We start from the raw sequence: 10,811 nt of genomic DNA, 5'->3' as shown, positions 1-10,811 counted from the left end.
ATGAGGGCGTGACGAGGGCGGGGCCAGGCTATGTAGGCGGGGCCAAGGTATTTGGCTGGGCAAAATTAAAAATCACACCACACCAGGTTTTTTTTCGATTAGATAAGATAACTTTCACTGACCCTCCAAAGAGCAACCCACTCAGACCCATTCCCCTACATTTACCCCTTCACCTAACACTATGGGCAATTTAGCATGGCCAATTCACCTAACCTGCACATTTTTGGACTGTGGGAGGTTATAGTCCAACAGGTTTATTTGGAAGCACTAGCTTTCAGAGCACTGCTCCTTCGACAGGTAGCTAGCTAGTGGGGCAGGATCATTAGACACAGAATTTATAGGACAAGTTCAAAATGTCATACAATTGATGTGATGTATTGAACAAACCTAGATTGCTGTTAACTGTCTAATGCAGCAAGCCAGGCAGCATCAGGGGTGGAGAAATCAATGTTTAAGGGTTACACTTGAAACGTTGACTTCTCCGCCTCCTGATGCTGCCTGGCGTGCTGTGTTCTTCCAGCCTCCTGCTTGTTTATCTTGGATTCCAGTATCTGCAGATTTTTTTTGTCTCTAATCTAGTTAAGTCTTTAATCGTTTAGAAAGGGGGGGCAGTTTTGATTTATGAATATTGTAAATCCCAGACTCTATGGGATGAATTTGCAATTGCAAATTCTATTTGCAGATACACTCTATTTTGTTCAAAAAGCACATAATCTGTAGGCAGTCAGTCCATGTTGTGCAAAGCTAGTCTTTTTTTTAAAAGCTGCTCCTTGCCTCAAGGATACTCTGTACTTGTTTTTTTCAGAGGGGTAATAAACCAGGCCAGACTGGTTTGATACAGAGATGAAAAGGATTTTGAGAGGCCTTTTGTTTATATGTAAACAGATGAGACTTCAGACCAAAGTGGTCATGCTTGTGAAGTGACCTGTAGAATGAAAGGGGAGTGGTGAGCTCTCTAGCTGGGCAGTTTAGTTCAGTCCTGAACTGGTTGGGAATTCAACAGTGAGCTGTGTGGAAACTCTCTCTTCTGCCCTTCTAACTTCAACCTGTAAGCACCTGACCCTTTTTTGTACCATGTTTTAAAGGGGGTTTGCTTATTGGGACTGTTTTGTATATTCGGATCAGCATAATTAAGTCTAGTTTGGATAGACTGTGTTCTGTAAGGATTCTTTATTCTGTTCTTTATGTTCCATTGTGTAATTTTGTGAATACATTTTTGTGTGAGTTTTAATACTGGGAGTCAACCTCACTAACTTAATCCAAGTAATTTTCACTGTACACTTACCAAAACAAATTGCAAAATTATGGTCTGGGCTGTCTGCTTAAGGATGTTTTGAGTGGTCTGGCCTAGTCCTTAACAATGTGACATTTTATAAATTCCTAATTTGGAGATAGAACCAATCTGACTCAAGGACTCTAACTTCACACCTTTAATACTTTGACTGAGATGTTACTTTTTTCATACTGATGAAACCTGAAGTTACATCGGGACTGTGACTTGAAAAAAGTTCTGGGTTTCATGTTTTAATGAACCGAAACCTGCATACTTTAAGTGATTAAAGATTTAACAGCAATCTAGGTTTGTTCAATACATCACATCAGTTGTATGACATTTTGATCTTTTACTATAAATTCTGTGTCATATGATCCTGCATCCACTAGCTACCTGATGAATGAGCAGCGCTCCGAAAGCTTGCATCTGTGTTTCTAAATAAACTTGTTGGACTATAAACTGATTTGGAGATGCCGGTGTTGGACTGGGGTGTACAAAGTTACAAATCACACAACACCAGGTTATAGTCCAACAGGTTTAATTGGAAGCACTAGCTTTCGGAGCACTGCTCCTTCTTCAGGTGGTTGTGGAGTACACGATTGTAAGACACAGAATTTATAGCAAAAGTTTACAGTGTGATGTAACTGAAATTATACATTGAAAAATACCTTGATTGTTCATTTATAAGTTTGTGGGGTGAATTTGTACTTGCAGAGTTACACTGTACTTTGCTCAAAAACTGCATGAATCCATGTAAGATTCTGTTAATTCATTTTTCTAGATTAGAATCAGTCTAAACATTATGGCACAGACAGCAGCACACAGAGGTGCTAATACCCAATAATTGTCAAAGTTCACTTGAGAATGTAATTTTTTTAAAACTGTTTTGCGATTTACATATGAAAGAAATGAAATTAACATGGTCATTCTAACAGATGAGAGACTTAAACAATCAACGTATTTTTCAATGTATAATTTCAGTTACATCACACTGTAAACTTTTGTTATAAATTCTGTGTCTTACAATTGTGTACTCCACAACCACCTGATGAAGGAGCAGCGCTCCAAAAGCTAGTGCTTCTATTTAAACCTGTTGGACTGTAACATGGTGTTGTGTGATTTTGGACTTTATCCAACACAGTCACTGTATGGGGTGGGTTGTCTATTTGGGCCGGTACAAGACAGGGTCAGCGTGTCTCCGGGCGGTACTGGGGGTTTCTGGGCGGGTTCTTGGTGCTCCGGAGCGGTGTTTGGGATTCATGGGCGGGGCCTTGATTGTTTGGGCGGGGTCTGGGGGCCGTTAGGCGGGGCCGTGTGTGTTTATGGGGCGTGGTTTGTGTTCCGTAGGTGGATTCTGGGTGGTTTTGGGCGGTGCTTAAGTTTCGTTGGCGGGATCGGCGTATATTTGGGCGGGGTCTGAGCGTGACTGGGCGGGGTCTGGGTGCCGCTGGGCGGGATCTGCGTGCTGATGGGGGTTTTTGTGTCTCTGGTCGGTGTTACGTAATTCTGGGCGGGGTCTGTATTTTACTGGGCGTGGTCTGATTGGTTCAGAGCAGTGTCTGTATGTCACCGGGCGGTGTCTCCGTGGTTCAGGGCGGGATCCGTTTGCCCCTGGGCGGGGTCTGGCTTAAATGGGCGGGGCCTGGCGTGCGTTTGTGTGATTGACGGCTCCACGCGGCGCCGGTTGACGGTTTGACCGGTTTTTGTTTCACTTCAGAACATGGCAGACCGAGCAGCGTTAGAGCTTGCGGTGAAGCAGCAGGGCGAATTGGTCCGTAAACTGAAGGCGGATCAAGCTCCTCCGGACCAGGTCGGCTTATTAATAAAATCCGGCTCCTGCGGCCTGTGGATCCGCGGACTCGAGTGGCGGCTGTAGCCGGGAGAAATGGCCTTAGCCCTGGGAGGGGTAGCTGGACAGTTAGGACTGACCCCCCGGCCTCTACTGAGGGAAACGACTGGCCCAGCAAGATCAGTCAGTGACCCTCTTTTCATCCCTGATGAGGGGGAGGGGGGGGTGATTCCTATTCCCATTCCCATTCCCATTCCCATTCCTGATGAGGGAATGACATCTGTACTCATTCCTAACGAGGAGGTGAACACTATTCCCATTCCTGATGAAGGAGTGACCATTCACATCCCTGATAATGGGGTGAACTTTTGTACCCATTCCTGATGCAGAGGTGATTCCTACTCCTATTCCCATTCCCGATGAAAGAGAGAAATCTGTGCCCATTCCTGATGAAGGGGTAATTCCTATTCCAATTCCCTTTCCTGATGAAGGGGTGAAATCTGTTCCCATTCCTGATGACGGGGTGAATCCTATTCCCAATCAGGGGAGTGAACACTTTCTATTCCTGATGAAATGAACCCTATCCCTATTCAGGGGACAAACTCTATTCCCATTCCTGAACAGTAGCCTGCATTCCCATGTCGCAACGTCTTTGATTTTCCCCCACTGCCCTGTGCCATCATGGCCGGCATTCATGTAATTCAAAAGTTTCTGACTTCCTTGTTTGTAAAATTGGCTAATATGAAAACAAAATACTGCAGATTAGAGGAGGAAGTGCTTGAATGCCTTGAAATGGTTAACGGTGGATAACTCCCCAGGACCTGATCAGGTGTACCTGAGAACTCTGTGGGAAGCTAGCGAAGTAATTGCTGGGCCTCTTGCTGAGATATTTGTATCATCGATAGTCACAGGTGAGGTGTTGGAAGACTGGAGGTTGGCAAACGTGGTGCCACTGTTTAAGAAGGGTGGTAAGGACAAGCCAGGGAATTATAGACCAGTGAGCCTGACCAGGGGGCAAGTTGTTGGAGCAAATCCTGAGGGATAGGATGTACATGTATTTGAAAAGGCAAGGACTGATTCGGGATGGTCAACATGGCTTTGTGCGTGGGAAATCATGTCACACAAACTTGAATGATTTTTTGAAGAAGTAACAAAGAAGATTGATGAGGGCAGAGCAGTAGATGTCATCTATATGGACTTCAGTAAGGCGTTCGACAAGGTTCCCCATGGGAGACTGATTAGCAAGGTTAGATCTCATGGAATACAGGGAGAACTGGCCACTTGGATACAGAACTGGCTCAAAGGTAGAAGACAGAGGGTGGTGGTGGAGGGTTGTTTTTCAGACTGGAGGCCTGTGACCAGTGAAGTGCCACAAGGATCAGTGCTGGGCCCTCTACTTTTTGTCATTTACATAAATTATTTGGATGCAAGCATAAGAGGTACAGTTAGTAAGTTTGCAGATGACACCAAAATTGGAGGTGTAGTGGACAGTGAAGAGGCTTACATCAGATTACAACAGGATCTTGACCAGATGGGCCAATGGGCTGAGAAATGGCAGATGGAGTTTAATTCAGATAAATGAGAGGTGCTGCATTTTGGGAAAGCAAATCTTAGCAAGACTTATACTCTTAATGGTAAGATCCTAGAGAGTGTTGCAGAACAAAGAGACCTTGGAATGCAGGTTCATAGCTCCTTGAAAGTGGAGTCGCAGGTAGATAGGATAGTGAAGAAGGCATTTGGTATGCTTTTCTTTATTGGTCAGAGTACTGAGTACAGGAGTTGGGAGGTCATGTTGTGGCTGTACAGGACATTGGTTAGGCCACTGTTGGAATATTGCATGCAATTCTGGTCTCCTTCCTATCGGAAAGATGTTGTGAGACTTGAAAGGGTTCAGAAAAGATTTACAAGGATGTTGCCATGGTTGGAGGATCTGAGCTACAGGGAGAGGCTGAACAGGCTGGGGCTGTTTTCCCTGGAGTGTCGGAGGCTGAGGGGTGACCTTATAGAGGTTTACAAAATTATGAGGGGCATAGATAGGATAAATAGGCAAAGTCTTTTCCTTGGGGTCGGGGAGTCCAGTACTAGAGGGCATAGGTTTCAGGTGAGAGGGGAAAGATATAAAAGAGACCTAAGGGGCAACTTGTTCACGCAGAGGGTGGTACGTGTATAGAATGAGCTGCCAGAGGATGTGGTGGAGGTTGGTAGAATTGCAACATTTAAGAGGCATTTGGATGGGTATATGAAGGGTTTGGAGGGATATGGGCCGGGTGTTGGCAGGTGGGACTAGATTGGGTTGGGATATCTGATCGGCGTGAATGGGTTGGACCGAGGGGTCTGTTTCCATGCTGTACATCTCTATGACTCTGAGATGGTGGAGATCTGAAATAGAAAGTGCTTGAATCGCTCAGTCGGTCTGGCACCATGTGTGGAAAGTAAAATGTTTCAAGTCCAATGACTCTGCTTGGTTCTACTTTACTGTAATCTACATGTGTTGGGACAATCCTGAAATGAAATTTAAAGTCATAGTGCACAGAGGCAAAACTGATTCCTCTCCACATTCCGTCATCTTAGTATTTCTTAATGCAGTAGAGAGAGGAATAGGTCATTGAGTCACCCCGGACTGCTGTTTTGTTCAATTTGGTAATGAATCAGCTGTAGCTCATCTTGCCTGCTTTTGTTCCGTTTTTTATGCTACCCCTTGCTGTATAAAAATACATGAATCTTATCCTTGCAAGCTCCAATTAAACACCTGGCATACACAGCATTTTTGAATATTTTTTGTCCCATTGGAATAACTTTGACGTTATAGATTCCAACAGTTGCCTGAGCTGGGACATTGTTATTGTAAGTAGCAAACAATTGGAAATAGAACAATCCAGATTGGCATCCAAGTATCTCAGAGGCTATCATGGAGTGCTCTTGATTTGCCACAGATGTCCAGTTTATTCCCCACTGTCTCTATCCTTAAAGAGTTATCACTATTGTTGTGTTGTTTTTAAAACTGGTTTCTTTTGTTGTAGAACATTTCTTAATTGGAAAGAGGAAATGTTAAAATTGGAAAGACAACACAGCAGAGAAAGCTACAGAGAGCAGGCTGGATAACATTTTGCCCTGTGTTGTAGCTCATTGAAATTGCTTATGATGTAATGAGATAAAAGTTTTCTAAGTGCTGACCCTGGGGTTTGGATCTGGGTTTTAGGATAAGTAAGATTTTAAAAAAAGCATTGTAACCCATTTTATACTGTGAGTTGAAATGCAGAATGAGAAAGCTAGTAACGCCTTCTCCAATTATAATTGGACACCCACATCCCATGAATGAATTTTTAAAAAGTTAATAGAAAACAGTATGTTTCCTGTCATAATGTATATGAGAATTACAGGTGAAATGCAAACTAATTGAGCTGAATTGAGATACAGCTGTGTTTAAATCTGCAAAGCCACATTTATTTTGAGCAGTGCTCACTAGACATAGTACATAGCTTTTTAAAAATTAAAATGCCATAAAAGCTCACAGAAACTCTATTGGAATGACATTAAGTTGTAATGTATTTGTCGGCAATTTTTCCTGATACTATTTATTTATTGATTGGGTGGGGCAGTAACTGCATGATGTAACATTAGTTCAGATTGCCTCAGGCAGTAGAAACGAAATCATCACAGATTTTTATTCTTTCATGGGATGTGGGCATTGCTGACAAGCCCAATGATTGATGCTCATACCTAATTTCACTTTAACGGAGTGGCTTGTTAGGCTATTGCAGAGGACCATTATAAGCCTTGACATTAAAGTGATTCCAGAGTCACATGTAGGCCAAGTTGGGTGAGATTTCCAGAGTGAACCAGATGGATTTTTAATGACAATCAATAATTATTTTGCAGTAATCATCAGTAAGATGAGCTTTGTATTTCAGATTTCATTAATTGAACTGTAATTCCACCTGCTGCCACGCTGGACTGTACAAGTCCAGCACAAAGGCTAAGAACATTGTGGAAGACCACACACACCCCTCACTCAAACTCTTCTCCCTCCTGTCTTCTGGCAGAAGATACCGGAGTATTCTGTATCTCATGGCCAGACTGGGCAACAGTTTCTTCCCCCAATCCATCAGGCTCCTTAACAGAGTATGATTAGATTCCTTCCCATCTGAAAATCTTTTCACGACTTCAAATTTCTACTAGAAAATGTCTACTATTTATCATGTTTCTATTACACTGTAACGTGCATGTTTTGCACTTTATGCCATGTACGATTGTGTAGCTTGTGCTGTCCATGCAGCATCCTCGGTCCTGGAGGACACTGTCACGTTTTTACTGTGTCAGTTGTCTATGGTAGAAATGACAAATAAAAACTATTCTACCCATAGACATTAAAACGTCTTGCATGATCCAGAATCAATTTCAATTTGAAACCCAATGGCTTCAGGTGTATTTTCCAGTTAGTATTATGGCAGAATTCTACTAAGGTGCTACCCAGTATTGGAACCTGAGTTGATTAGTGTCTTTTTCATTTTTGTAGGTTTATAAAACTCTGGTGAATGTGGATGATCACATTCTTTGAACTATTATAGCTAGAAGGCATATACATTGCAGGTATATAAGAAACAGTGCAATTCTACAATCCAGCATAACCTTCCCCACGGAGATCTGTGTAATATTCTTTATACAATGTTAATTATAATGTACAAGATGAATAACTGACATCTATAGTTATCAAGACTAGACTTTATCTAATTTTATCAAGACTAAGAGAGGAATGGAATATAGATAAATGCGAGGTGCTGTATTTTGAGAAAGCAGATCTTAGCAGGACTATGTGCTTAGTGGTAAGGTCCTAAGGAGTGTTGCTGAACAAAGAGACCTTGGAGTGCAGGTTCATAGCTTCTTGAAAGTAGAGTTGCAGGTAGATAGGATAGTGAAGAAGGCGATTGGTATGCTTTCCGTTATTGGTCAGAGTATTGAGTACAGGAGTTGGGAGGTCATGTTGTGGCTGTACAGGACATTGGTCAGGCCACTTTTGGAATATTGTATGCAATTCTGGTCTCCTTCCTATCAGAAGGATGTTGTAAAACTTGTAAATCTTTTCTGAACCCTTTCAAGGATGTTGCCAGGGTTGGAGGATTTGAGCTATAGGGAGAGGTTGAACAGGCTGGGGCGTATCTCTGGAGCGTCAGAGGCTGACGGGTAACCTTATAGAGGTTTATAAAATCATGAGGGGCATGGATAGGATAAATAGCCAGGTCTTTTCCCTGGGGCCGGGGAGTCAGAACTACAGGGCATAGGTTTAGGGTGAGAGGGGAAAGATATAAAAGAGACCTAAGGGGAAACTTTTTCACGCAGATGGTCGTACGTGTATGGAATATATTGCCAGAGGAAGTGGTGGAGGCTAGTACAATTGCAACATAAAAGGCATCTGGATGGGTATATGAATAGGAGGGGTTTGGTGGAAATGGGCCTGTTGCTGGCAAGTGGGACTAGATTGGGTTGGGATATCTGATTGGCATGGACAAGTTGGACCGAAGGGTCTGTTTCCATGCCGTACATCTCCATGACTCTAACTGTACTCGAGAGCTATGATACACTGATCTGTATTATGTATATTAATATATAAATAGTTGATCTTAGATAATGTGGAGGCAGAGCTGCAGATGGAGAGCTGGTGGTGGAGTGGCAATGTACAGGTAACCCAGAGGCTCTGGATTTAGATGCCACAATGGTAGAATTTAATATTGCTTAATAAACCTAGAATTAAAACCCAGTCTCAGTAGTGGTAAGTATGAATCCATTGCTGTTAAATACCAATTTAATGGAGCTCAGCAGCCTTAAAGCTGGGGTTTATATTAATCCTGCAGCAGATTTTTTTTTGCTCATCTGGAACAATTGCTAGTTCAACATCTAGTTCCCAAATAACCTATAGGGCAGGAGTTTGTCCTTACCCAGCTTGGCCTACATGTGACTCTAGGCCCACAACAATGTGTTTTATTCTGAACGTGGGAAGTATCCACGAAGACCGCTGAAACCAATTCTGATGCCTATGACACCATGTTCAAGGTGCATATGTGGGTATGCTGGTGAATTGCTGACGATGCAGGTGGGTGATCTCACTGTGTCAGCAACAAAGAAGTTTAAATAGATATTGATTGAGGAAAGTGGGAAAATGTGAATTTATTTGAAACCATTCTGCTATGTGCATTCAGAAGGTGATCATGGTAGGGGAATTTATTAACTGTAACAGAACTGGAAGAACCTTGCCAAAATAGGAAAGCATTTGCAAAACAAATCTGATGAGGCATTGTGATATTTCAGAAAATATGAAGGTGCAAAGTGGGCGAAACATTTATATTCTGATACAAGTATCGGCAAAACTTGTCCTTAATTACTATTAAAATCCAGGTGGAATTTATATAAATTGAAAATGGTAATTACTTGTTATGCATTGCACAGCAATCAAGTATCAACTTCATGATATTTGGAATGTTACATTAGTTGCTGAAATAGTCAGCACTGATCTGTTGTTTTGTTTTTTTTTTGGTAACATGATACTTGGTTGTAACCATCAATACAAAAAAAAAACAACTTGCGAGAAGTTCTTCCAGACCTGTGTGATTGAAATTTGTTGTTCGTTTTAGTTAATTATCATTGTTACTCCTCCCACCATGTTTTGCTGCCACCCTGAACCACTGGGTTAGTGGTAATTGCTGACCAGTTTTCTCCTGTTCCTTCATGCACGATCCATCTGGAAATTCCTTCCCCTTGTGATTTTTAATTATTGGACCCTGGTGAATTCTGAATTATGGATGGAGTCTACGGGAATGGAAATTTTAACGGGTGGATTTCAATGGGACTTGAATATTAACATTGCTTTCTGGGACTTTGATAATTGTTGGAATTAAACTTTTGCATTGAATCTGAAACCAAAATGAACAAATTTGGAACATTTGCTGCAAAATACTGGTCTGGATTTATCTGCAACGGGATTGGACATCACAACATGAATGCACGGGTGATGTGCTCTCTGCCTAATGAGCAGGTGCGTAACTTGTAACAGATGTATGTAAATACTAAAGAAATGTTTTAGCTTGTCGATTAATGCATTTACCACTTAATATTTAGCCAGCACATTAGTGCTCAGATGTTTAGTGACAATAATAATTTGTGTCTGTGTAATACCTTAAGAATGAAATGATCCAAGTTGATTTGTATTTAAGGCAGGGATCGATTTTTGAACAGTAAAGGAATTTATGTTTATGGTGAGTGGGCAGATAATTGGAGCTGAGTCCACGATGAGATTAGTCAGGCTCAATAGGCTGGATGGCCTACGCCTCCTATTTCTAATGTATTATAGGATAGCATTTGGCATAAAACCATTCCATGCAATATTAGAGCAGATGGCCAAAACCGTGGACAAGAATTAGGTTTTAGGGATGAGAGAGGTTTAGAAAGGCAACTGTCGGAGTTAAGGGCCTAGACTGTTGAAGGCACAGTTGCCATTGATGGAGCATGGTCAAAAGGAGGGGTTAGATGTATGCAGATATCACTAAGCTAAAACTTGAGATGATTCCAGAAAACATGAAATAATGTGATATGTCAAGCCTAAAATTTGCTGTTTGAGAATCTTTCTCCCAGGTTGCTGTACCTTCACAAAAGTAAATCTTCCCTGAAGTGTACTTTGTCAGCCAGTCAAGCAAGGTTGATGATTTTAGTTTTTATATTTAGATATTTGTCTTCTTAATTATGGAGGAAAAAGATAGA

General features: G+C 41.9%; 1 protein-coding gene across 2 annotated transcripts in view; it reads left to right on the top strand.

Annotated features, from left to right (window-relative positions):
- The first annotated feature begins 2,905 nt into the window (after window positions 1-2,905).
- Window positions 2,906-10,811, top strand: part of hars (histidyl-tRNA synthetase) — a 31,875-nt gene continuing 23,969 nt past the window's right edge. Inside the window, exons 1-2 of one of the 2 annotated variants that reach the window (XM_072590275.1) lie at window positions 2,925-3,083; window positions 9,749-10,089. In XM_072590275.1, coding sequence (XP_072446376.1) covers window positions 9,979-10,089 — 111 coding nt within the window. In that variant the 5' untranslated portion in view covers window positions 2,925-3,083; window positions 9,749-9,978. Of the gene's footprint in view, window positions 3,084-9,748; window positions 10,090-10,811 lie in introns of both variants that reach the window. The other variant, XM_072590276.1, reaches the window with a different exon arrangement.

This window comes from Chiloscyllium punctatum, chromosome 20 (genome assembly GCF_047496795.1).
Source record: "Chiloscyllium punctatum isolate Juve2018m chromosome 20, sChiPun1.3, whole genome shotgun sequence".
Lineage (NCBI taxonomy): Eukaryota > Metazoa > Chordata > Chondrichthyes > Orectolobiformes > Hemiscylliidae > Chiloscyllium > Chiloscyllium punctatum.
The sequence above is the reverse complement of the archived record's forward strand: the minus strand, read 5'-3'. Positions and strand labels throughout refer to the sequence as shown.